The sequence below is a fragment of the Bos javanicus genome, chromosome 2, assembly GCF_032452875.1.
Source record: "Bos javanicus breed banteng chromosome 2, ARS-OSU_banteng_1.0, whole genome shotgun sequence".
Taxonomy (NCBI): domain Eukaryota; kingdom Metazoa; phylum Chordata; class Mammalia; order Artiodactyla; family Bovidae; genus Bos; species Bos javanicus.
Genome location: NC_083869.1, coordinates 107,296,644 through 107,321,185, shown reverse-complemented (window position 1 = coordinate 107,321,185; position 24,542 = coordinate 107,296,644). Strand labels below are relative to the sequence as shown.

The 24,542-nt window shown below is 52.0% G+C and overlaps 3 protein-coding genes across 20 annotated transcripts; 2 read left to right on the top strand and 1 right to left on the bottom strand.

Moving 5' to 3' along the window:
* The first annotated feature begins 14 nt into the window (after positions 1–14).
* On the top strand, positions 15–8,400 carry GLB1L (galactosidase beta 1 like). 4 transcript variants are annotated; one of them, XM_061385685.1, is made up of 17 exons: positions 15–202; positions 1,717–1,843; positions 2,023–2,189; positions 2,439–2,589; positions 2,751–2,811; positions 4,968–5,062; positions 5,161–5,335; positions 5,424–5,482; positions 5,586–5,707; positions 5,819–5,859; positions 6,058–6,176; positions 6,492–6,566; positions 6,666–6,755; positions 6,870–6,983; positions 7,240–7,371; positions 7,593–7,808; positions 7,976–8,400. In XM_061385685.1, the coding sequence occupies exons 2-17, from the start codon at positions 1,775–1,777 to the stop codon at positions 8,231–8,233; spliced, it is 1,944 nt and encodes a 647-aa protein (XP_061241669.1). In that variant the 5' UTR covers positions 15–202; positions 1,717–1,774; the 3' UTR covers positions 8,234–8,400. The 4 variants fall into 4 exon arrangements, with proteins under 4 accessions (XP_061241669.1, XP_061241687.1, XP_061241698.1 ...); XM_061385703.1 differs by lacking the exon at positions 7,593–7,808 and having other exon boundaries at positions 42–202; XM_061385714.1 differs by lacking the exons at positions 2,023–2,189; positions 2,439–2,589 and having other exon boundaries at positions 45–202.
* Positions 8,343–14,889, bottom strand: ANKZF1 (ankyrin repeat and zinc finger peptidyl tRNA hydrolase 1). 6 transcript variants are annotated; one of them, XM_061385635.1, is made up of 14 exons: positions 14,550–14,871; positions 14,258–14,436; positions 13,072–13,184; positions 12,754–12,856; positions 12,414–12,631; positions 11,932–12,044; positions 11,691–11,838; positions 11,194–11,422; positions 10,850–11,023; positions 9,703–10,174; positions 9,431–9,542; positions 9,131–9,298; positions 8,902–8,993; positions 8,343–8,680 (listed from the first exon to the last, which is right to left on the bottom strand). In XM_061385635.1, the coding sequence occupies exons 2-14, from the start codon at positions 14,403–14,405 to the stop codon at positions 8,557–8,559; spliced, it is 2,214 nt and encodes a 737-aa protein (XP_061241619.1). In that variant the 5' UTR covers positions 14,406–14,436; positions 14,550–14,871; the 3' UTR covers positions 8,343–8,556. The 6 variants fall into 6 exon arrangements, with proteins under 6 accessions (XP_061241619.1, XP_061241611.1, XP_061241637.1 ...); XM_061385627.1 differs by having other exon boundaries at positions 14,258–14,433; XM_061385653.1 differs by having other exon boundaries at positions 10,877–11,023; positions 14,550–14,869.
* A 128-nt stretch (positions 14,890–15,017) lies between these two features.
* Positions 15,018–24,513, top strand: ATG9A (autophagy related 9A). Of its 10 annotated transcripts, none has more exons than XM_061385553.1 (16): positions 15,018–15,189; positions 16,185–16,239; positions 16,665–16,796; positions 16,920–16,963; positions 17,483–17,547; positions 18,307–18,468; positions 18,652–18,793; positions 19,019–19,767; positions 19,852–20,005; positions 20,115–20,294; positions 20,692–20,940; positions 21,144–21,322; positions 21,429–21,546; positions 22,524–22,746; positions 22,949–23,094; positions 23,380–24,513. In XM_061385553.1, the coding sequence occupies exons 3-16, from the start codon at positions 16,694–16,696 to the stop codon at positions 23,383–23,385; spliced, it is 2,520 nt and encodes an 839-aa protein (XP_061241537.1). In that variant the 5' UTR covers positions 15,018–15,189; positions 16,185–16,239; positions 16,665–16,693; the 3' UTR covers positions 23,386–24,513. The 10 variants fall into 10 exon arrangements, with proteins under 10 accessions (XP_061241537.1, XP_061241589.1, XP_061241519.1 ...); XM_061385605.1 differs by having other exon boundaries at positions 15,020–15,189; positions 16,182–16,239; positions 18,279–18,468; XM_061385535.1 differs by having other exon boundaries at positions 15,021–15,189; positions 16,182–16,239.
* Positions 24,514–24,542: the final 29 nt, after the last annotated feature.

Genomic DNA, 24,542 nt, shown 5'->3' with positions numbered 1-24,542 from the left:
CAATGAGCTCTAGGACGATGTGGGGGCGTGGAGCTGAGAGGCCGGGGGCGGGTTAGGCCTGGGGGAGAAAGGGTCCCAGGACCCGGGTGAGGGTTCCACACCTGGCCTGCAGTGGGGGTCAAGACGCAGGCACCTACGTCAAAGGGGAGCAAAGCTGGGCTCGGCCCGAGGCCCCCAGGACCTGCATCTCCCAATGCCAGAGGTAGGAGGCGTCATACCTCCCGTGCACCGGGTGGCCGACTGGGGGTCCAGCCCGGAGGTGGATGCTCAGAGCGGGCGGGAGCTGGCAGCCTGCACCCCTTTGCAGCTCTGATCAGTACAACCTTGGGGGCTCTGGCCTGTATCCTATTACCGTAGTCTCAGTAGTTAAGAGCTCAGGCTCTTGAACTAGACTAGGGTTCTGAATCTTAATAGCCCATTAGCTGTGTCACCCGCACAAGTTACTAGCCTCTAGGAACCTCACTTTCCCTAACTGTAAAATAGGTGTAAGAGTACCAAAAGTTAAATGCATAACTCTGAGGCCAAACTGCCTCATTCAAATCCCAGCGCTACTAAACTAGTTATGTGACCTTGTTAACAGGCTAATATTTCTATCCTTCAATCACCTCATCAGTAAATGGAGATTATTATCTACTTCATGGAGTTGTTTGAAGATTAAATGAGAGGTGAAGTGCTTACTATAGCGTTTGATGCATAGCCCTGCGTAGTGTCCATAAGCAGAAATAACAATAATAACTATTATTCTTATCCTGGTCTTCACATCCCAGGCTTGGGACTGTGAAGGCAGTGAGTGATGGAAATTCACAAATTTCCAAACCTTGGAACTTTGATGTCTCTTGCCCAGGCAGGGGTAAATTGGAAAGGGGCGCACATCCAAAGATGATAGGATGGCCTAGATGGTCTCTTTTATTGAAACAGGACAGGATTCTCTAGGAAGAAGACTCCTCTTGTAGCCTGATCCCCACCCCAACTTCCACTCCCCTTTCATATACTGAGAAGATATCCTCTGGTTTCCCTTGGGTCTGAACCTGGATCTGACATTCATCTAGATTTAACCTGCCATATACTGAACCCTGTGATAGCAACAGAGGATTCAGGATGGACAAGGCTCTCCCTATCCTCAGGGGGCTCAATGTAGCGGACTTCTCAATGTAACTACTTCTCAATCCTGAATGTGCTCAGAGCACCCAGAAATCTTGTTAAAATACAAATTCTGATTCTACAGGTCTGAGGTAGGGTCTGAGACTCTGCATTTCTAACAAGCTCCCAGGTAATGTTGATGAAGCTGGTTCATGAACCAGTAGCAAGATATAGAGGGTTTTACAAACTAGTAGAGTAGCAGGCCGGAGAAGGCAATGGCACCCCACTCCAGTACTCTTACCTGGGAAAATCCCATGGATGGAGGAGCCTGGAAGGCTGCAGTCCATGGGGTCGCTAGGAGTCAGACACGACTGAGCGACTTCACTTTCACTTTTCACTTTGATGCATTGGAGAAGGAAATGACAACCCACTCCAGCGTTCTTGCCTGGAGAATCCCAGGGACGGGGAGCCTGGTGGGCTGCCGTCTATGGGGTCGCACAGAGTCGGACACGACTGAAGCGACTTAGCAGCAGCAGCAGAGTATCAGGCAGCTGCAGGCTGGAGACAAAGTCCAGGCTAATCGCCTGGCAACTTGCGGTGGTCTCCGCCCACTTGCTTGCTGAGGTTCTCTCCCAGGAATCCTCCACGTGACCGCCGGACCACCGTCTGTGACTGGAAGAGCCCCAAAAGCGCCATGGCTCCCAAGAAACCTCTCTGCCTTCCCTTCCTGCTGCTCCCGCTCCTGACGCTGCTGCTGCCCCAGGTAGGATGGGAGAATCGAACCAGCCGCTGGGTGCGGTGAGACAGGGTCAGATCTGGCGGAGGAGAGAGTGAAAGTGAAAACAACAAAATACTGGGAAGGGCTAGTTCCGTCTCCTCTGCTCTTGGCAGACGCTGACCCCGGACTCCAGCCCCCTGTGAGCACGGTCTCTCCCCTTACAGGCAGACGCTCGGTCTTTCGTAGTGGATCGGGATCATAACAGATTCCTCCTGGATGGGGCCCCGTTCCGCTACGTGTCTGGCAGCCTGCACTACTTTCGGGTACCGCGGGTGCTTTGGGCAGACCGGCTCCTCAAGATGCGAATGAGTGGCCTCAACGTAGTACAGTTGTAAGAAGTGCTCATGAGAGCCATGGAAGGGTGGGATTCGCTCCTCCTACCTGCCCTTAAGAAGGGGACCAGGACAGGAAGACCAGCTGGGTATGAGGATTGTAGCTCCAGGGCTTCCTTGCCAAGGGTGGGAAAGGGGAGGGCCAGGACCTCCTTCCCACAGCTTCCCGGAGATTCCTGCAGGCCTGAGCCCCTTGGCCTCCCTGGCTTCTCCCTGTCTTGGGCCCTGTTAACCTCTTCCTTTTTCAGTTATGTGCCCTGGAACTACCATGAGCCAGAGCCTGGGGTCTATAACTTTAATGGCAGCCGTGACCTCTTTGCATTTCTGAAAGAGGCAACTTTAGCGAACCTGTTGGTCATACTGAGACCAGGACCTTACATCTGTGCAGAGTGGGAGATGGTGAGTTAGTTGGAGAAGGGATAGAAGCAGAGCTTCCCATGTGCCCCGACTCTAGGGCCACTTCCATCACTACCCTCAACTCCCTCCCTTCTTACCTACTCTATCCTACACTCAGACAACAAAGCCCACTCACTTTTTTGTTGTCATTATGTTTGTCTCAGGGGGGTCTCCCAGCCTGGTTGCTGCGAAAACCTAAAATTCATCTGAGAACCTCAGATCCAGGTGGGTAGAGAAAAAAAGACTGGACTCAGAAAAAAGCAAACAATAACAAAATGGGTCATTTGGGTACCCAAAACAGAGATCATTCATTCAAATTATTTACTGTTTTAATCCTGCCCAGCAGGATGCTGGGAACTGAGGGACCAGACAGGCTCAGTGTGGAAGACACATTAATTAAAAAAACAAAACAAAACACCCAAAACCTTTATAAGATTATTTTTAGAATACTACACAAGAAAATGGACAAGGAGTTGAGATAGTGAATAACAGGGCCTCTTTTAGGTAGGAAAGCCAGAAAAGGCTTCTCTGAGATGACATTTCAGTTACTCTAGGAAAGGGAAAGCACTGGGCATATGAAGAGTGAAGTCAGAATGACCAGGTTGAGGAATGGTGTGCTATTCTGGGGGGAGGGCAGCGCTGTGAGTCTTGTGGGATCATGGTTCAGATGAGGGATTGAACCTGGCCCCTTGGCAGTGAGAGCTCAGAGTCCTAACTACTAGACCACAGGGAATTCCCAGGTATGGTATGTTTTAAGGCCCAGAGGTAGGACAGAACACTGGCATGAGTGAGGCCAGCGTGGCTGAAGCACAGCAGGTAGGGGAGAGGAGTATGAGAAATTGGAGCTATATAGTGAGTGTTAATGCAGAACCTTTCAGACCATTGTAAGGGGTTTGCCTTTTATTATAAGCACAGTAGAAAGTCACTGAAAGAGTTTAACCAAAATTATCTGATTTGTTTTCAGATTACGTTAGCCTGCATGTGGAAAATGGATTGAGGGGAGCAAGGGTAGAGGTGGAGAAACTTAACTGGGAGACTGTGATTGTAGTTGAGGAGAGATGGCTCCTGGTTGTGGTAGTGGTGGAAATGCAAAGAAGAGGGCAGAAATGAGCTATAGGTGGGAGATAAAGGTCAACAGGACTCAACTGACAGATTTTGATGAGAACGGGAGCAGTGGCGGAGTGGCGGGAGGACAGTGTGGGTAGGATGAGGAAAGAAAGGAATCAAGTATCCAGCCAGTCAAGGTGGTGCTGCCATTTACTGACTTAGGGAAGACAGAGAAGACTAGCGGTGGCAGAAGGTCAACATTTGGGGGAAAAACAATAGTTCTGGTCATGTTAAAATTTTATCATTCAAGGGATGCGATTTAGTGTATGCTTGGATTAAAGGAGGCAGTGCAGCCTGGCCCTCCTTTATACAGAACACAAAATGTAAAGGAATTAAATGCTTTAAGAATATAAAGATAGCCTCTAAAACGTCTTTCATTAACTCCACCTTTGAGAGTCTGCTATCTGCTAGGCATTGTCCTCAATGACAGGGATGCAGCCAATGAACCTGACAGTCAAGGTTCCTGCTCACTAGTAGGGGAGACCGACAGGAAACAATTACAGACACACACGCTTGATTTTAATTTCTTAAGCACTTGAGAAGGGAGTACGAGGTGATGTGAGAGAGTGTAACGGGGGAATCTACCATCATCTAGGATATCAGAGGTTTTCTTGGGGAAGTGAAATGTAAGTTGAGTCCTGAAGCCTGAGTTGGAGTCACCTAGGTAAGGAGGCAGAGGTCATGCATGAAGACCCTGAGGGTGAGTCAACAAAAATCACCAACAGGAGTTGAGAATTGAAGGCATGCCACCTCATATAATGATCTTTCATTTGCTGACTTAATGTCCTGGACTGGCAGTTCCATCAGGGTGCAGGTCAGATATTCTACAATTTTGTGAATTCCCATACCTGAGTCTGGTGGGAGCCTGTAACCCCTAGAGTCCATGGGGTCACAAAGAATCAGAAGTGACTGAGCACACAGGCACACACACGTGTATGCTACATCATAGCGATCTCAAGTATTATATATGGTTATGTAATAGCTCCATGTGATGTGTTTTAACATTTTTTTCTGACATTTGGAAAGTGAATTCTCAAGAAATACTGCTTTGTTTCCTATGCTCAAATTTCATTGCCATGCAAATATACAAGTGCTTAGGATTCAGAGTTTCCTCTGACAAGTCACTGCTTCCCAGACGGAGTTATGGACAAGTGGGATGATACACAGTGCTTCCCCGAGTTCAGGAGGCACTCAAGATGCTAGCACTGATGTTAGGGGTGGGGGCCAAGGAGGTGGCAGTGCCCTAACCAGCAGAGCACTGCCCCTTCCTTTAGACTTCCTTGCCGCAGTGGACTCCTGGTTCAAGGTCTTGCTGCCCAGGATATATCCATGGCTCTACCACAATGGGGGCAACATCATTAGCATTCAGGTACCAGTGGAAAGTTGACTGGGCTAGGGGAAGGAGGTGCTAGTGGCCTTAATTTCTCCATCTCAGAGCTGACCTCCACTTTTCCTTTCCCCTGGCAGGTGGAGAATGAATATGGTAGCTACAGAGCCTGCGACATGAGCTACATGAGGCACCTAGCTGGGCTCTTTCGAGCGCTGCTTGGAGACAGGATCTTGCTCTTCACCACAGATGGACCTGAAGGACTCAAATGTGGCTCCCTCCAGGGACTCTATACCACTGTAGATTTTGGCCCAGGTCTCCCAAGCAAGGGTTCAGAATGAAGTCTGGGGAAGGGGCACCTGTTTCATGTTGCTTACCTTGCACCTTTGCCTCCTTTCTGCAGCTGACAACATGACCAAGATCTTTGGCCTGCTTCGGAAGTATGAACCCCGCGGGCCCCTGGTGAGGAGCCAGAGGGGAGGCCAATCAAAGCAAGAGGCAGCGTGGGGAATGGGTGGTGCTCAGGTCCCATCTTCCTCACAGCTCCTTTCACTTCACGCTCTAGGTAAACTCTGAGTACTACACAGGCTGGCTGGATTACTGGGGCCAGAATCACTCCACACGCTCCATTCCAGCTGTAACCAAAGGACTAGAGAAAATGCTCAAGTTGGGAGCCAGTGTGAACATGTAATTGGGAAGCACTGGGGCCAACATGAAATCTGTAACTGGGTGTTGGGGATGAAGGTTAAGATTCAATGGGTCAGCTTCTACCTTTCTCCCCACTCTCCCCCACTTCAGGTACATGTTCCACGGAGGTACCAACTTTGGATACTGGAATGGTGAGTCTAGACAGTCTCTGGGGTGGAGGCAGGGAGGAAGCAAGGAATTAAGAGTCTGAGGAATGCGTGAATTAGGATGTCTAGAAGCTGGATATGGCTACCACTGCCCCTTCTGAGAGCAAAATTCTCTGCATGAATTTCTTTGCTTAGGCCTATCATCTGAAAGATGCATTGAATTAATTAAATTGATTTGACTAGGTGCTGATGAGAAGGGACGCTTTCTTCCAATTACTACCAGCTATGACTACGATGCACCCATATCCGAAGCAGGGGACCCCACACCCAAGCTTTTTGCTATTCGAAATGTCATCAGCAAGGTGCCCTACCACTTCATTAAGCGCCAAAGGCTTTTACTAATTTAGGGGGAGGGGTGCCCAAATTGTTTGTAAAGGGGTCCCATTAAGTCAGTGATTGTTGTCTGGACCACAAAACCCTCTGAGCAGCCTATTGCAGCATTTCTCACTTACTCAGATGGGACTTCCTGGGGAGATACAAATACATGCAATATTAGAGAATCTTTATGACCCCTGAAGCCCTTCCCTGGACCCCTGGTTAAGAACCCTGCACTAGGGTCTTGGAATAGGGTTTCTTTGTGTGCTTTTCCTATGGCTCCTGAGAGAATTTGGGCTCAGTTCCAGGAAGTTCCCTTGGGACCTTTACCTCCCCCCAGCCCCAAGATGACACTTGGACCTTTGAACCTACACCTGGTAAGCTCCTCTCCATTATTATCTGATTCTGCCCAGCCTGTCCTGCCCTCTATTCTGAAAGTTCCCTTATATTCTGATACTTTCTCCTTATTCTAATAGGATGGGAATTTGCTGGATTTCTTAGACTTCCTATGCCCCCAAGGGCCCATCCATTCAGTCTTGCCAATGACCTTTGAGGCTGTCAACCAGGTAAAGCATAATCCACCAACAGCTATACCAAGGGTCCCCTCAGTTATGCATCTTCCCCACAGTATCCTTTCTTGTCTCTCAGCACATCTTATTTACTCGTTCTTCCACACCTAGGTCCATGGCTATATGTTGTATCGGACCTATCTGCCCCATACTGTTTCTGAGCCAACACAACTCTGGGTACCTAACAACGGAGTCCATGACCGTGCCTACGTGATGGTGGATGGGGTGAGGACCTAATTCCAGGCGACCTGTGAGCCCATTTCCTTTCCTCCCCAGCAAAGTTTCTGGTATCTACCTTTTCCCATTGCCTGCTCACATTTGCAGAGGATAAGGTGGGATGAGGATAAGGTTCTAGAAGGAACTGACAGAAGGGCTTCATTCTCTTTGCCCTCTAAATAATAGTGTCCTAATGTAGCTTCCTGGGTGGTGGCCACAAGCTAGATGCTGAGCCACTCCCTTTCACAGATCCTCTCATCCACAGGTGTTTCAGGGTGTTTTGGAACGAAACATGAAACATAACCTATTTTTGATGGGGAAAATAGGGGCCACACTGGATGTCCTGCTGGAGAACATGGGGAGGCTCAGTTTTGGGTCTAACAGCAGTGACTTCAAGGTGAGCTCGCTTTGCCCTCTCCCTCGCCCCCATACTCTTTACTGAACTCCCTAGAAAAGATAAGGGCCTAAAGGAAGAGCTATAGCCTTAGGGCTTAGAGAGCAAAGCAGCAGCTGGTGGGGGATCTGGACATGGCCACTAGGTGCATTCCAGGGCTTGAGTAGCAGTAGTCTGGCCTTAGTACTTAGTGAATGATAAATTTTCATTTGCCTTCTTCACAGGGCCTGTTACAGCCACCAATTCTGGGGCAGACAATCCTTACCCAGTGGCTGATGTTCCCCCTGAAAGTTGATAATCTTGTCAAAGGGTGGTTTCCCATCCAGCCGCTGAAACACTCACATCCTCAGACCCCCTCTGGCCCCACCTTCTACTCTACCACCTTCCCAATTTTAAACTCAGGCGGGGACACATTTCTGTTTCTACCTGGATGGACGAAGGTATTGCTGATGGTGGGGGTGGGGTGAGGGGTAGGGTGGTAAGAGGGGAAAACCATGGAAGAAGGGAGAGCACAAATTATTCCTCTGATTAGGAGCCCCCCACCCCCCAGCAAGGGGATAATTCTACCCCACTGAGAGCTGATCCTTCCTTTTCCTCTACTCCCCAGGGCCAAGTCTGGATCAATGGGTTTAACTTAGGCCGCTACTGGACAAAGCGGGGGCCGCAGCAGACCCTCTACGTGCCAAGACCCCTGCTGTTTCCTAGGGGAGCCCACAACAGAATCACATTGCTGGAGCTAGAAAATGTGCCTCCTCGGCCCCAAATCCAGTTCCTGGATAGGCCCATCCTCAATAGCACCAAGCACAGGACGTACGTCTATTCCCTCTCAAGTGCCTCTGAACCAATGGAGTTAAGTGGGCACTGAAAGAAAGGTAATCCTTGGACCTGGGACAAGAGCAATGGGCAGGATCCCTTCATGCTAGCCATGGTGACCGTAAGGAAACAAAGGCCATGGGCCTGAATGGAAGTATGAGTGCAGTTTCCTTGCCAAACTTTATTGTGATTAAAGTTCCAGAGACAGTACCAGCTCCACACACCTCTGTGGCCCTGTCTTTGCCCTGGTTCCTGAATGTCTTCACCCTAATCTTCCAAACACTCTGTGGTTCTGTGGGGGAAGAAGCAGCCTAGGGCCAGTGGGAATGTGCCCTCTCAGGGCCTAGCACTGGCCCCAGGTGGAGCTTTAAGAGATCAGGAAGAGGGCTTCCCAGCCTGACAGCGATGATCCCGTAGGCAGCGTGTGGAGCAGAAAGAGAAGTCAAGGTAGTGAAAAGGAACAAGGCCTTGGAGAGACATCCCACAACTCCAGCAGCGTCTGAATAAGAGGGAGAAAATGGCTGGAGAGGAATCCCAGAAACATTTCAATCCAAGCTTTCCCCTCCCACCCTGTCACTTCTGTTTTTATTCCAGAGGTTCCCAAAACATCTCAAATCCCTTCAACAGCCTTTCTGAACACAGAGCAGCACTTGCTCTACTTGTACAGAATGGCCCCGCCCACATCACAGCCCACCCCCCACACCTGCCCCCTCCACATACGGAATATTGCTGACGGTGATGGCAGGGTCGGGGGTCTGAGGGTTGAGGGCTGCCAACTGGGCAGCTAGTCTGCGCTCTGCAGCCAGAGCTCTCTGAGGGGAAGAGAAGCTGTGTTAAGTACAAGGCCTCAGTGGTGGAGAGTGTGTCCAAGAAGTGATGGCTGCACACCAGGGAAGGGATCAGACCTCTGGGGAAGTGTTGCTGTGGAAGGAAGAACCCCCAGCCTCACCTTCTCCCGGTCGCTGAGGGCAGCAAATCGCTGCTGCTCTTCTTGCTCCTGCTTCTCCTGCTCCTGCTGCTTCCGCTGCTGTTCCTCCCGGTGCCGCCGGGCTGCCTTCTGCTCCCTTCTCCGAGTGGCCTGCCGTGCCTCCATTTCTGCTGTTAGCGGCCCCGGCACCTGGAGGATTTCCGGGAAAGCATAAGGTAAAGATCTGTACAAACTATCCTTGATAAGACTGTAGGAGAGTAGAAAAGATCTAGCCAGCATCTCTGATGCCTTCCCATTCTGCTGCTTCCTTCTTCAGCTGACCTGAGCTTTGCTGTAATCATAAGCATCTGGATTCTTCTCCATGAACCTCCGGAACTCATTGCGTGTCGATCTGTCAGCTGTAACTGTATACGGTGGCCGAGCTCGGGAATCCCTAAGTGCGAAAACCCCCCAGACAGGTTCAGTTTGCCTGCTGCACCTCCCAACATTGCCCAAGCAGACCAAGGGAAATACTGTTAATTAAGCAAGGCCAAGATTAGCATCCAGATCATCCTCTGTACCCTAGCGGAGATCGGCATGAGGACTTCACTTACTGCACAGTGGGGTCCGCACCTGCCTCCAGCAGCAGGCGAACCACTGAGCCTCTCCCAGCTGCGGCTGCTGCGTGCAGGAGAGTGAAGCCACCGGAGCCCAAGGGGGCACTGAGCAGAGGCAGAACTCCAGGGTGTAGGGGGCTGGCAGTGAGTCGGTCCTTCAGCATCCCCACATCTCCAGCTCGGCAAGCAGCTAGAAGCACATCCCAGAGCTCCGACTGACAGGGGGATGTGGCCTCATCCAAGGGAGGCCGAAAAGGGGCTGACCCTGAAAGGGCCTCATCTTCCTTTGGTTGCTGGGAAAGAGTCATTTGTGCCCCACACTCCAGGTCTTGCTTTCTCTCCCTCTTATTCCTTTTTCTCCTCCTTTGCTTGGGAAATACGTCAAACTCACGAAGATCCAGCGTTCCCAGTGTCACCTCTACTAGCTCCAACTCTACCTGGGAGCCATCTCCTCCTTCTGATTCTGATCCTAGGGGAAAAAAGTTGCTATGTTAGATCCATCTCAGGAATAAGAAGAGGGTAGAAGGGTGTGGGCTGCCCCAGATGCCTAAGAATGTACACAGAGAGATAATCCAGATCACTTGAAATAAAATTGTTTGTATTTTGTCAACCAAGATAAAGTAGCATATCAGGAGCTGAAGCCATTAGTATCATGTGAAGAAATGAGGCTCACAGCCCCAGGGCAGGCCCAGAAGAAGCTATTCAGGGACGAGAGTCCCTGGACATTCCCATAACAGCCTTAGGGTAGTCAAAACAGAGGAGCATGGAGCAGTTGACAGCCATGCAGGTGATAGTCTGCAGCATGGGAAGCAACCCCTAGCTCCAAACCAGTGCACCCAAGAAGGCAAGTAAATTATGTTAAGATCCACACAACACATGTGCCAGCATCGACTTCATGCTAAGACTTTCCTAAGAACTAGAGATACATCAGTGATCAAAAGTGATGATAGGAAATTTGGAAAAATCACAAAACATATTTCAGTAATTGCTACCACATACTGAACAGATGTGTCTGTGTGTGTGGGAGGCGGGGCGGCGGGGTTAGTGTGTAAGGGCTTACCTATAAATAGGGAAGTGGGTAAAGTTATGACAGCAGGAGATTTACCACTGCGTTTCTAGGACAGACATCCCCCCAGAGAGAGACCTGACAATTGCCAGGTGGTGTGCAAACCCTGTGTGGGAGCTTCCTTGTTCTGCCCGAGTGCCTCATTTTCATCACTGGGGACTTTGCTTTCTTCCTCGATAACCTTCCTTTCTCTCACTCTCTTCCTGTGTGTCTGAGGTAAATCCAACCTGCTTGTCTCCCGGGGGTCTTCTCCTGCCATAAAACAACAGACTTAGCTGAGGAGAAGCCAGCTCAGGTTTCTGTCAACGAAAATGGCATCAGACTGCAGTCCGAGGGCTAGAAAACCATCTGGATGCACGAATGAGAACCCGAGGCCCGGGTGGAACATTTAGGAAGTATGGGGATCTAGAAGGAAAGCTCACCATGGATGTGTAACGTGGTCAGCTTATGGACTACACGCTGTAGCTCTTGAAAGGTGGGTCTTCGGGTAGCGAGGGGGATATCCCAAAGTCGGGGATCTCCCCGGCGCAGGGGAGCCTCACGGCCCCCGAAGAACAAGGACCGGCCAGAGCGGGGGGCACGCAGAAGTATTGTCCCAGCCTCCTCCAGTGCCTTAGCCCAGGCTGGCCCTGCCAGCAGGTCACGAACTTCCTAGAGAAGACAGTAACTCAGCTCTGTAATTCTTCACTTGCTACTTTTAAACCTCCGACCAAAAACTGACGTACACATGACGTGTAGGGAATGGGGAGTGGAGAATGAGAGGATTAAGACTCCTGGGCATCCACCCCATTCTACCTTCATCTACCCAGAAAGAACAAAGACAGGAACACAGGAGCCAGCCTCCCTGCTATACCATTTAATCAATCAAGAGGAGAGAAGTGGGGATTAGAGACACACCAGACCTGGGCACGTAACTCACCTTATAGAGTGCGGCTTCATTGTAGCGCCTCAGACTGGCCCCAGCAGAGTGAGCAGCTGCACCCCGGGCATCCCGAAGCCCCTGGGTTGTGCCCCGCTTGGCCCGCACTGTGTAGCGGTGAAAGGTTTTGTGTGTCAACACTTCTCGTCTGTAGACAGCACAGACTTAGTACTGGAAATCAGATGGTACTCCCAGGCTAACAGGATCCATTCCATCCTTGCCCCATGCAGCACCCTCTCACCCTTGGAAAATGGCACCAGCAAAGTGCCCAGCAGCAGCCATGAGCACCACACAGTCCCTGGGACCTCCACTCTGCAGGTTCTGAAGCAGCAGTTCTGGTTCTTCAAGGGGCACCTGGAGACACAGGAGCAGCACAAACACCTCTGTGGCACTTACTGGGAATAAGAAACAAGTGCCAGTGCTACGTGATTCACAGGCACCATCTCTTTTGATACAACAGCTCCATGCTTGTCTCCATTTTATAAATAAGAAAATTAGAGGTTTGCAGAGGTAGTCAAGACCAAGTAGGAGAACCACAATTCCAACCTAGATCCTTCTATTTCCAAATTGAATTCCACTGCACTTGACCCTTCTAAGATTCAGGCCAGTTCGACTGTGCCATCAAGCGTGACACCCACCCCGAAGAGGAAGGAAGGGAAGAAGTGAGAAACAGACTGTGCTGAGGGGAAATCTAGGCTGAGTGTACAGAAGGCTGGGACTGACCACACAATATGTGCTGGCACTTGCCTGGCGAGGGCCTAGGACACAGCGATAGGCATAAAGAAACTGGCCCTGGGCATTCTGGAAAAGAACCCGATGCGGGTGGAAGCCTTGGGGTCGCGTAGGCTTTTCCAAGTCAGCCCTCTCCTCAGCCAGTATTTGCAGGTCCTCCTCACTGTCTGAGTCTGAGTCTTCTGATCCTGAGATGCTGGAAAGATCGCCTGAGAACAACGAAAGATACGAAAGCTTGGTGCCCCATCTCTGACCTTTCTTCAAGCTCCTCAACTAGGGTCTTTCTCCATCCCCATGACTGCTTCGCACATGCTCTCCCACCAGTCATCACCTGTCGAACTCTGCTTTTCAAAGTCCAGGGCAGACAGGAGAGGCTTGTCCTTGAGACGCTGCTTTAGGTTAAACCGATGCCAGTCAAGCTTGTAATGTTCCCTCTGGTATGAGGCAAAGAGGGAAGAACAATGTGGAAATATGCCTGACCCAGCCTTCTATGGTACCCGAGACCTAAAAAAGAACTCCACCAAGTATGACCAGGTAATACTAACTTCCTTACTTAAAATGTAGACCTTCATTAAAGACAAATTTTTATCTCTTTACCCCAACCATGACATTTTTGCTTCCACATTTAGCTCTGCACCTGGTCTTTTACCTGTTCCTGGTGGTTCTGGAAGACTTGGTCACAGGTTGAACAAAACAACTTCTCTGAAATATCCAGAGCTCCCTGGAATGGTCTTCTTTCTGGGCTTATTTGCTCCTCTGAACCTAAAAAAGGGGAGGGTAAACAGAGGTAGAATGGGGACCCAAATCCACACTAATGTAGGATTACACTCAGTGTCTGATACACAAAGCAGAAGATACAAATGAGAGAGATAGCATATCATTGCCTTCAAGGAATTTAACAATCTAGTAATCATGAAATAAATGACACAGCAATCACTTTATAGAATAAATATGCTTCTGAAAAGATATGCATAGGATGAATATAAACAGTGTGTAAATAAACAACAGGGATTGTTTAGAGGAATCCTGAAAGTGAAAGTGTTAGTTGCTTAGTTCTCTGACTCTTTGCAATCACATGGACTGTAGCCCACCAGGCTCCTCTGTCCATGAAATTCTCCAGGAAAGAACACTGAAGTGGGTTGCCATGCCCTTCTCCAGATCTTCCCGACCCAAGGATCGAACCTGGGTCTCCCACATTGCAGGCAGATTCTTTACCATGTGAGCCACCAGTGAATGGTTTCTGGTAAGGTTAAGATTATTTTTAAACTGTGCAAATAACTCTTCCCCAATACCATCTTTTTAGCTTATATTTCCAATTACTGTATGCAGTTGTTGTTGTTGTTTTTTTAAAGTATAAGAAAACAGTTAAACTAAAGTAGTATGAAACCAACAGTAAGTTGTTCTATATTCAGCAAGAAGGAATGATTTGATTGGAATAGTTAAATGTGGGTGGTATCAAGGAATGGTGACGTGTTTTTGCAGGCAGTGGTGTTAATGTGATGAGGCATAAGCAATGGCAAGAGATTTGCTTGGAGACAATTCAGGAGCCTGTTCTAGAATCCAGCGATCAAGTGAAATTTTTTTTTTTAATCAGAAAACATGTACAAATGTTGCCTTAAATTCATAACAATTAAGAAAAATATACACAAACTTCGGCGTAAAAGTAAAAAACAAACACTTCAGTTGGGAGCTGATAAATTTTATCCAGTGGAAGGAGATGTCAACAAGAGCTCCTAAGCTGGGAAACACCAGTAAGAATGTGTTCCCTGGAGGAGCAATAAGCTCCAAAGTGTCCTGTCATCTCTCTCAGGTCCACCCCACATCTTCCCAGATACCTGGACAGGAAGTCTGCAGAGACTGGGCCAAGGCCTCCTCGGGAAAGTGGCTCACCAGGCGCAGGCCCTGAAGGACCGGAGCATCCGTGCTGAGGTCAAACAGGGAGACCGACACAGGAACCTGGGTTGCAGCTGGAGCCGGCGACATGGCTGAGCAGAAATTTACTTAGAAGCAGCTGCTGGAGCAGAAAAGTGGTTAAGAAACAGAGCTTCCCAAAGCAAGCTCCTATGCCGCGTCCCCAGCGAGCGTGACTTCGTTTCTCCCACTCCGCAAGGCACCACGGCCACTCACCCGGGTACCAGGGGTGGACCCAAGGTTAATACGTGATCCCAGCCCGCTTTCTGAAATCCCCAGTCTCGGACCACACCAAGAGTGAAATGGGCGCGAACTCAGCAACCAAATCGACTCCAGGAGAGTTAAAATCACCAGTCCCTTAACCAACTTCTCCTCGTTACCCGTGCGGTGAGTTCCAGCAGGGACTACACTGCGTGGACTCGCCCCGGCCCGCAGATGCTGCACTTAAGGTCAGAGGGAGAGGAGAGGCACCGGAAGTCTACAGTTCGAAGCCGGGATTTTTGCAACACCGTAACAAACTCGTCACTACGGAGGAGCGAAGAGGACAAAAGGCGTTGCTTGCATCTGAGCCCCGCCCCAGCTGGAGCGCACAATTGGTTCCCTGACTTCCAGGGCCCGCCTCTAGCCTTTAGTCCCGCCTCGGACGCCGAGCATTGGCCGTCGTGTCTCCACCCCCATGTTCATTGGCCAGGCTAACTGCGGCTGACAGTGAGTGGCAGACGCCGGGCCTAGCGCTCCCGGTCTGGTAGAGCCCAGAGGAGGCGACGGAGCCCCTGGAATCACCCGGGTCACCCTTCCTGAGGTGAAACGCGAGCCCGGTTACCGAAATCTCACGACCCGTGTCGGGCCTGGCCAGGTATGCCCGCGGAGTCCTAAGCGGACTTGCGGCGGGTAACGGGGGAAGGGGCACCGCGGGCGGGGCGGAAGCGCGCAGCCGGAATGTTTTGATAGCGGGGGCGCGCGGACGGGGGCGCGCGTGAGCGGCGGGGCCGCGCGCAAGATTGTCCGCTGTTGGGAGCCGAGCCCTTGGCCTAGGGCCGGGCGGTCTAGGGGCGCGCTGGGCTCGGGTCGTGGCAGCTGGGTGTAGGAAGGCAACCCAGCTCAGCTTGGGGTATCGGCTGTCGGACTGGCTCGATTCTTCCAACGTCCGCAGGAACCCCTGAGCCCGGGCCCGGCTGACAGGGGCTCTATGGGCCCTGGGTCTACACTGACCCTGTGAGTGGTGAGTTCCCTGAGGGCTTGGTCAGATTCTTAGGATCCAGGGCTCTCACTAACTCGGGGAATCCCACTGGGGCCAGGCTGGGCAGTGCTGCACAGCTTCAGGGTCTGCACTGACTGGGTGAGTGCCACCTAGATCATGCCTGTCTCCGGGACCAAGGGAACCCACAGTTGAGCCAGGATCTGGGTCTACACTGACCCAGTCAGGATATCCCATCTAGGAACTTTGGCTGCCTGCTGGGTGTTTGCTAGGGAAGCAACAGCAGCTCCTTTTTAGGAGAGACTCTCTTCTTGGGTTTTGGGTTTGGGACTTTGCAGACCCCAAAAGGTCCACCTAAATCCTGAGGCTGAGGTGGGGCATGGAGAAACAGTCCAGCCCTGTACAGACTCAGTCTCCACAGGTTCATTAAGCCACAGCAAGGGACCCTAGAGTTGAATGAGTGGCCTCATATGAGGAGGATGTGTGCATAGCCTTAGGTTAGGAGAGGTGCCTCACAGCCTCCCTGCCACTTGCTTGGCTTCCCCTGAGCGGGGGGTGGGGGAGATTGGGGGGGTAGGGGGGAGTGGTAGGGTTGGGTTTATTTCTGTTTCCACTCCCCACTCTCTGGGGCCTGACACCTTCTCCTCCAGCAGCTGCAGAGCCAGGGCATCGAGGGCTGGAGTGGAGCTGACACTGTCCATGGAGCTGGTAGGGCCATGTGCTTATCTCAAACCTCTGTTTACAAAGTGCTTCCAAACTGCTAGTCTCTTGGGAAACCAGGGTTTCTCTAGGAGGGGAGTGGGAGGGCCCCTTCTCTCCACTGAATAGAAGATGAAACAGACCCTGCTGCCCACCCCCGCAAAAGGGGCAGAGTCTGTCTTCAGGCCAGCAAGGCCTCAGCAGACACTCAGTAAAGGCTACGGGAATGACTGACCTCATTGGTCAGTGAGTGTCTCCCAAGCCCTAAGCATGTTGCTCTCCTTGGGTTACTACTCTTCCTCTGCCTTTAATCCAAGACGACTAGTAGTGAAGACCAAGCCCAAGGATTCTTTCTCATTCATTTCTGTTCTAGTAGGCAGGAAGAAGATGAAGGCAGGTCTAAACCTGGGTCTCTCTTTCCTCTGTACCCACAGGTTGACAGGGTGGACAGGGGGCGGTGGTGATGGCGCAGTTTGACACTGAATACCAGCGCCTAGAGGCCTCCTACAGCGATTCACCCCCTGGAGAGGAGGACCTGTTGGTGCATGTTCCTGAGGGGAGCAAGTGTGAGTTCTTGGACACGACAGCCAGAACTGGGACTTGGTGGGGAGTTTTGGTGGAGGGACGCTGAGGGAGCAAGGGGCTTCCATTTCTTTGAGGCTCTGACATCTCTGCTCCTGTACCCACAGCACCTTGGCACCACATCGAAAATCTTGACCTCTTCTTCTCTCGAATATCCTTTGTGTCTCTGTGTTGGAGCTCTTGAACCTTCAGCCCCTCTCTAAGCCAGGCCCTTTGAGGGGAAGAACTTGGTGTGGGTTTGGCTCTAATCCCTTGAAGAAGAGTGGAGTGCACCTTGAACCTAGAGGCCAGGGAAATAATGACAGTTATAAATAATAATATCTGACATCTATTAAGAGCCATGTGCATTGTACTTTGTAGTATTAATTTATAAGGAACCTCTCTGAGGGTGATTCTCTTGATGGTATGCTAATAGTCGTAATAATTAATGTCTTTTGACTTTGTGTCAGTTCTTTGTTAAATACTTTACATGTACTATCTCAGACCTAACAATCCTATAAGACAGGTGCTACTATACTACTACAGACAGAAGCTTAGAGAGGTTAAGTAACTTGGCCAGAGTCACATGGCTCGAAAGTCAGAGAGCCAGGACTTCATCTCAGATACATGACACCAAAGTCTGTGCTCTTAACTGCTGCCTCTACCGACCACTTTTTCTTAACAATCGCACGTTTATAATCTACACCAGAAGAATGGTTTCACTTGTATGCTCATCGGGGAGATCTTTGAGCTCATGTAAGTACAAGGATGGATGGTGCGGTGAAGGAACACATCACAGTGTTTCCTGTCTCTGAGCTCAGCTCCTGGCCCAAACTGCCAGTGCAACTAGGTGCAAAGCTCCAAACCGCAAACCTTTATAGTTTAAGGCTGGGTGTGACACCAAGTTTTACAGCCTTATCTTTTTTAATCACTCTTATAAGGAAGGCTTTCCAAGTCCTGTCTCTTCCACAAAGAGAAGTCAGACTCATCAGAGCTCCAGTAGAATGAGCATGGTTCAGTCAGGAGGTATCAGATGCCAGATGCTTACTTGAGAAAAATGTCTCTGTTCTGCCTTGGATGTACCTTAGACCCGCTGCTGAGTAGAGGGGCTTCTAGGAGGAAGGAGCCATGTTGCTTTGCCAAAGAGTAAAGGGTGGAAAACCTGCCCTCCCTAAGAAAAGAATTCAAATCTGCAAAGGGTTTCTACAATCTCAACAGGAAATCAGGGACTGGGGACCAGAGACCACACAGTCTAAAAACCTTTAAAAGAGTGAGTGGTGGCAAAGATTACCATGAGATAGAAAAGCAGGCTGATTCTGTGGTACCTGAAGCTAAGAGCCAAAAACAGGTGCTGCCTTGGGTCTCCTGGGGCCAAGCAGTAGAGAGAGGCCCTCCATTTCCCCAGAGGCTGCTCCCTAGTCTTGGTCTGCCACTTCCAGACTCTCACTTTTTCCCAGTTATTTCACTGGTGTCTCTCTGACTCTCAGACCGCACCCCCTCTGCCCAACTCCCCAGGCAGTTCCTCTTTGTGGTTGCCTTTACCACCTTCCTGGTCAGCTGTGTGGACTACGACATCCTATTCGCCAACAAGATGGTGAACCACAGTCTTCACCCGACCGAGCCCGTCAAGGTCACTCTGCCAGATGCCTTTCTGCCTGCCCAAGTCTGTAGTGCCAGGTAAGCACTACAGGTCAGAGGGCACTAGAGCCTGTAGTTCAGCTAGCAGGTCGGGGATGGGGTGTGAGGCGGTAACATTCCCCAGAACACAGGCTCAGCCTCTCCGAATCTTTCAGGACAACAGCATTTCTGCCCAGAGGCCTCAAGCCACACTCTTTCTCCCCTTCCCTGTTCCCCCACCAGGATTCAGGAAAATGGCTCCCTTATCACCATCCTGGTCATCGCTGGTGTCTTCTGGGTCCACCGGCTCATCAAGTTTATCTATAACATTTGCTGCTACTGGGAGATCCACTCCTTCTACCTGCATGCTCTGCGCATCCCCATGGTGAGACTGGGAAGCTGGGCAGTTAGCACCACAGTCCAGGATGTCTTCCACCGCCTGGGAAGGGTGGGGTATATTCCTGGGCATCAGGCAACCTCCTCCATCCTTGGTAGGTCAGGCAGGGTCTGCTTGAAGGCTCCCAAGGACCCCTGAGCCTTACAGCTCATGGAGGGCAAGGGGCTGAGGCAACCACCCCACCTTCCATCCCCCGTCTCTTCCCCACCCCAGTCGGCACTTCCATACTGCACATGGCAAGAAGTGCAGGCCCGGATCGTGCAGACCCAGAAGGAGCACCAGATATGCATCCACAAGCGTGAGTTGACAGAGCTGGACATCTACCACCGAATCCTCCGGTTCCAGAACTACATGGTGGCACTGGTGAACAAGTCCCTCCTGCCCCTGCGCTTCCGCCTGCCCGGTCTCGGGGAGGTTGTCTTCTTCACCCGGGGCCTCAAGTACAACTTCGAGCTGATCCTCTTCTGGGGACCTGGCTCTCTCTTTCTCAATGAATGGAGTCTCAAGGCTGAGTACAAACGTGGGGGGCAACGGCTGGAGCTGGCCCAGCGCCTCAGCAACCGCATCCTGTGGATCGGCATTGCCAACTTCCTGCTGTGCCCCCTCATCCTCATCTGGCAGATCCTCTACGCCTTCTTCAGTTATGCTGAGGTGCTCAAGCGGGAGCCGGGCGCCCTGGGTGCGCGCTGCTGGTCGCTCTACGGCCGCTGCTACCTCCGCCACTTCAACGAGCTGGAGCACGAGCTGCAGTCCCGCCTCAACCGAGGCTACAAGCCTGCGTCCAAGTACATGAATTGCTTCTTGTCACCGCTGCTGACACTGCTGGCCAAGAACTGCGCCTTCTTCGCTGGCTCCATCCTGGCCGTGCTTATTGCCCTCACCATCTATGATGAAGACGTGCTGGCTGTGGAACACGTCCTCACTACCGTCACACTCCTGGGGGTCACCGTGACCGTGTGCAGGTGGGCCAGGGCAGCAGGGGGGGAGCAGGCTGACTGTCATTTCCGGGGAGGGCTTCCGTCTCACCACAGCCCTGATCCCACCAGGTCCTTTATCCCAGACCAGCACATGGTGTTCTGCCCTGAGCAGCTGCTCCGCGTGATCCTCGCTCACATCCACTACATGCCTGACCACTGGCAGGGTAATGCCCACCGCTCGCAGACCCGGGACGAGTTTGCCCAGCTCTTCCAGTACAAGGCAGTGAGTGGAGTTGGAGTCAGGGCCTGCTAGAGACTGGCTGACAGCTCGGTGCCGAGGGCTGGTCTCCCTCCTGCTCTCTTGTGACCTCGATCCCTTTCTTCCTCTCTAGGTGTTCATCCTGGAGGAGTTACTGAGCCCCATTGTCACACCTCTCATCCTCATCTTCTGTCTGCGCCCACGGGCCCTGGAGATTATAGACTTCTTCCGCAATTTCACCGTGGAAGTTGTCGGTGTTGGAGACACCTGCTCCTTCGCTCAGATGGATGTTCGCCAGCATGGGCATCCCCAGGTATTAGGAAAGGAGCGGGGCAGTTGGCTAGAGGTGATGCTGGCCTATGCAGCATCTTGGGGCAAACTGCAAAAGATACCCCTTCTGAGCCAACGCATCACAAAGTGGCACCCAAAATGCACCAGGGCACACACGGCTTTGTAAACAGGAGCCTGGAGTGGATTATAGCCTTAAACTTGTACCCTTGGCCAAGCTCCCCTGAGAAAGGCACAAACCAAGCAGCTAACACAGTATGTGGCTACTCGCAGGGTGGCCACTAGGGCCCCTGGACAAAATACAGCAGTGCAGTGTGGTCTCTGTCCTCCAGGGGCAAGGCCTCCCCACTCTGCCGCAGGAAAGATACCAAAAGGGCTTCTGTAAGGGGCCAGTCCTGTTCACTGCAGCCTCCTTTGTGCAGTGGCTGTCTGGTGGGCAGACGGAGGCCTCAGTGTACCAGCAGGCCGAGGATGGGAAGACAGAGTTGTCACTCATGCACTTTGCCATCACCAACCCTGGCTGGCAGCCACCACGTGAGAGCACGGCCTTCCTAGGTTTCCTGAAGGAGCAAGTTCAGCGGGATGGAGCAGCTGCTGGCCTTGCCCAAGGGGGTCTGCTCCCGGAAAATGCCCTCTTTACGTCCATCCAGTCCTTACAATCCGAGTCTGAGGTGCGTTCCTAGGGACTAGGATATGATGGGCAGAGTGGATGCCAGGAGCTGGGACTTGAGGGTGTGGGGCAGAAGGGTCTACCCCGTCAGTTTCCTTCTCTCTGTTCATTCAGTCTGTGCCACTGGGTCCTAATGTGCAGAGTCGTCAGGGACCCAGAGGCCTCCCTGTGCCCTGAGAATTCTACCACCCCTTTTATTCACAGCCACTGAGCCTTATTGCAAATGTGGTAGCTGGCTCATCCTGCCGGGGACCCCCACTGCCTAGAGACCTGCAGGGCTCCAGGCACAGGGCTGAAGTTGCCTCTGCTCTGCGCTCCTTCTCGCCTCTGCAGCCTGGTCAGGCTCCCACGGGCCGGGCTCCCAGCACCATGACAGGCTCTGGGTGAGTAGCAGTGGGCCATGAGGGGAGGGTGTGGCAGTAGCCCCCAGCAGTTTGTGCCAGTCTCAGAAATGTTGATGACTGCTGTCTGTGCTGGCGGCGGGGACAGGGTGGATGCCAGGACAGCCAGCTCCGGGAGCAGCGTGTGGGAAGGCCAACTGCAGAGCCTGGTGCTGTCAGAATATGCATCCACTGAGATGAGCCTACATGCCCTCTACATGCACCAGGTGAGTGGGCAGGAAGGGGCAGGGCCGTAGAACCAAGGTGGCAGCTGAAAATAGAATTGAGGGTTTTAGACATGGAGAAGCAAGACATGGGCTCGAATCCCTTCTCTGCCATTTACCTGCTCTGCAATTTCCATTCCCCATGTTTCCTCTTCCCATCCTTTTCAGACAAGCTTACTTTCACCCAGGGCTTTTCCACACTTGTGGTTTCCCCTGCTAAGAATCTACTTCCCTAACATATCCACATGGCTCCCTCCTTCTCATTCAGGTCTGTACCATCTCTGGCTACCCTGAGTCAAAGCCTCCCTTGCCTAGGGATCTGAATCTTCCAGTTCTGTTTTTCTCTCCATAGCATTTAGCATCATCTGACACTGTATTTTTTGCTTATTTATTTGTTTATTGTCTATCTCTTCCCACCCCATCCAAGTATATAAGCCCCAGGGAGTGAGTTGGGGTTTTTGTCTATTTTGTTTACTGCTGTATCCCTAGCACCTAAAAGAGCTCCTGGCACTTAAATTCACAAACAATTTATTCTGGAATCAAATAACTGGGGAAAATGAGAGCCATTACAATCTGTGCACAGGGTTTTTCCTGGAATCTGCTGAGAATTTAACTTGGAAAACATTACATGTATTGTACATGTTATTAACACGACAGGTACTCCGAGTGAGTGGTTCTAGATGAGGCAATATAAATCAGAACTGGCCAATACCATGGTGGAGGGAAACTATTTTAGATACTCTTCTGTCCCCAACTGCTTCCCTTGTGGCTCAGCGAGTAAAGAATCCACCTGCAATGGGGGAGACCTGGGTTCGATTCCTGGGTTGGGAAAATCCCCCTGGAGAAGGAAAAGGCTACCCACTCCAGTATCCTGGCCTGGAGAATTCCACAAAATGTACAGTCCATGGGATAGCAAAGAGTCAGACACGACTGAGCAACTTCACTTTCTGTCCCCAACTAACGAATCCCCCACTTCTCAGCTCCACAAGCAGCAGGCCCAGGCTGAACCTGAGCGGCATGTGTGGCACCGCCGGGAGAGTGATGAGAGTGGGGAGAGTGCCCCTGAAGAGGGGGGAGAGGGGGCCCGGGCCACCCAGCCTATCCCCCGCTCTGCCAGCTATCCCTGTGCTGCACCCCGGCCTGGAGCTCCTGAGACCACTGCCCTGCAGGGGGGCTTCCAGAGGCGTTATGGAGGCATCACAGGTATGCACTGGGGGTACAGAAGACACAGAGCCTTCAGGGAAGAGTGGTCCTTCTGGGGCCTCTAGGGGAGGAAAGAGGTCAGAGGGACCAGATCCAAGGAGACTAGTCCCTCCCTGGTGCCTCCAACTCCCCCAGCAGCCCCAGAGCCCGTCTCCTCATTCCTGTCTGTGTGCAGACTAAGAGTACTCACTTGTGTCTGCAGATCCTGGCACAGTGCCCCGGGCTCCCTCTCACTTCTCTCGGCTGCCCCTGGGAGGATGGGCTGAAGATGGGCAGTCAGCATCAAGGCACCCGGAGCCTGTGCCTGAAGAGGGCTCAGAGGATGAGCTCCCCCCTCAGGTGCACAAGGTAAGGGCTCCAAGACCCGAAACCGACAGCCAGAAGTAGTAACTTCCAGGCTGAGGTCAAGGTTCTCATGTGAAGGGAGGTGGCCTCCTGAGCAAATGACGCTGCAACTTCTCCTCCAAAGTAGACTTCCTTCTCTCCCCTCACCAACTATGAAACCCAGGACTTGATTTTTCCTTTGCTTACCTGCCCCAGAATCAAAATTTCCTTTTCCTTTATATCCAGGCTTCTGTTGTGTAAGCAGATTGCTGAAGACCATCTCCATCACCAACCCATTTCTCTCCACAGGTATAGACAAGGCGGAGGAGGGTCCCTATGCCTCAGGATGGAGGCCGTCATTGCCCTATCATCCCAGAGGAGGGTCCCTGTGCCCCAGGATGGAGGCCATTGCTGCCCTGCCATCCCATCCGTCCGTCATGGAGGGCTCCTGAGTGCTGCCTGGCTCCACGCGTGTGGTGTTTGTGTGTCCGTGCCTGGCCAAGGGAGGTGCCAATGCTGGGCTCGCCACAGCCCCAGGAGAGAGAGGGGGGCCTAGGAAACAGGGCACACGGGACTCTAGCCTCATCCCCAGGACCCCCCTTGGCTCAGAGTGTGGTGCTAGAAACTGGTCCCCAGCCCAGCCCCAGTACTGCCACCTTTGCACCCACCCCTGCAAGTCTCCAGAGGACTGCCCACCCCAGAAGCTGCCAAGCAGGGAGAACGTGTGCCAACTGTGGAGTGGGGAGGTTGGGCCTGGACCCTCAACCTCTGCAGCCTCCCTCCCCACCCCCGAACAGATGAGCAGCTCAGGCTGTGGCCCTTACCTCACCCCCAGTTCTCTCCCAGTGCTGCAGCCTGCTCACCTCTCCCCTGCTTCCTGCACATACATCACTGGCATGTTTGCCACTTGCTCCCCTTCTGTTCCTTTGCTCCCCCCTTCTGTTCAGCTTTTGCTTTGTGTTGGTGTGGAAGCTTTAGCTCCCAGCTCCCCTCATGCTATCTTTTGACACTAAGAAGGAAGGTTTCTAAACTGTGGAGCAGGGATGGAAAGTCTTTGCTGTCCTCTCCAACATTTTAGGATGGGCCCCTGGGAGACTTGAGGCCTTCCTGGCCCCCATTGCTGCTTATTGTAACCCGTACCACCTGCACATGGGATGGAAAGGGCCGGAGTGTGACTTCGGCTGTCTGTCTCCCAGCAAGAGCGCTCTGGCCTGCATCCCGCTGTCCCGAGACGGGGATGGAGGGGCGACAGGATGGCTTCGCCCTCTGCTGTGGGCTGCCGCATTGCATGCTGGGACCCAACTCCTTTCCCTCCCCCCGCCCCCCTCCCCCAGCTCGGGTCCGCTGCGGGTGAGCGGTTGAACTACGCAGCCGAACTTACAGCGGAAAGGGGTGGGGGACCGTGTACAGCTTGACAACCTTTAATAAAGAAGGGACTGACTAGGTCGCGGCTTGTTGTCCGGAGCGGCCAG

What these genes read in the sequence shown, in the direction of transcription:
- GLB1L (XM_061385685.1), top strand. Translation starts at nt 1,775, where the DNA reads ATGGCTCCCAAGAAACCTCTCTGCCTTCCCTTCCTGCTGCTCCCGCTC. An exon ending in GGCCTCAACGTAGTACAGTT is followed by an intron (nt 2,190 to 2,438) that starts GTAAGAAGTGCT and finishes TTCCTTTTTCAG; the next exon opens with TTATGTGCCCTGGAACTACC. An exon ending in TTGGGAGCCAGTGTGAACAT is followed by an intron (nt 5,708 to 5,818) that starts GTAATTGGGAAG and finishes CCCCCACTTCAG; the next exon opens with GTACATGTTCCACGGAGGTA.
- ANKZF1 (XM_061385635.1), bottom strand. Translation starts at nt 14,405, where the DNA reads ATGTCGCCGGCTCCAGCTGCAACCCAGGTTCCTGTGTCGGTCTCCCTG. An exon ending in GGTGCGGACCCCACTGTGCA is followed by an intron (nt 9,543 to 9,702) that starts GTAAGTGAAGTC and finishes TTTCGCACTTAG; the next exon opens with GGATTCCCGAGCTCGGCCAC. An exon ending in ATGATTACAGCAAAGCTCAG is followed by an intron (nt 9,299 to 9,430) that starts GTCAGCTGAAGA and finishes GAAATCCTCCAG; the next exon opens with GTGCCGGGGCCGCTAACAGC.
- ATG9A (XM_061385553.1), top strand. Translation starts at nt 16,694, where the DNA reads ATGGCGCAGTTTGACACTGAATACCAGCGCCTAGAGGCCTCCTACAGC. An exon ending in GGGGAGATCTTTGAGCTCAT is followed by an intron (nt 17,548 to 18,306) that starts GTAAGTACAAGG and finishes CCAACTCCCCAG; the next exon opens with GCAGTTCCTCTTTGTGGTTG. An exon ending in AGCACCATGACAGGCTCTGG is followed by an intron (nt 21,323 to 21,428) that starts GTGAGTAGCAGT and finishes CGGCGGGGACAG; the next exon opens with GGTGGATGCCAGGACAGCCA.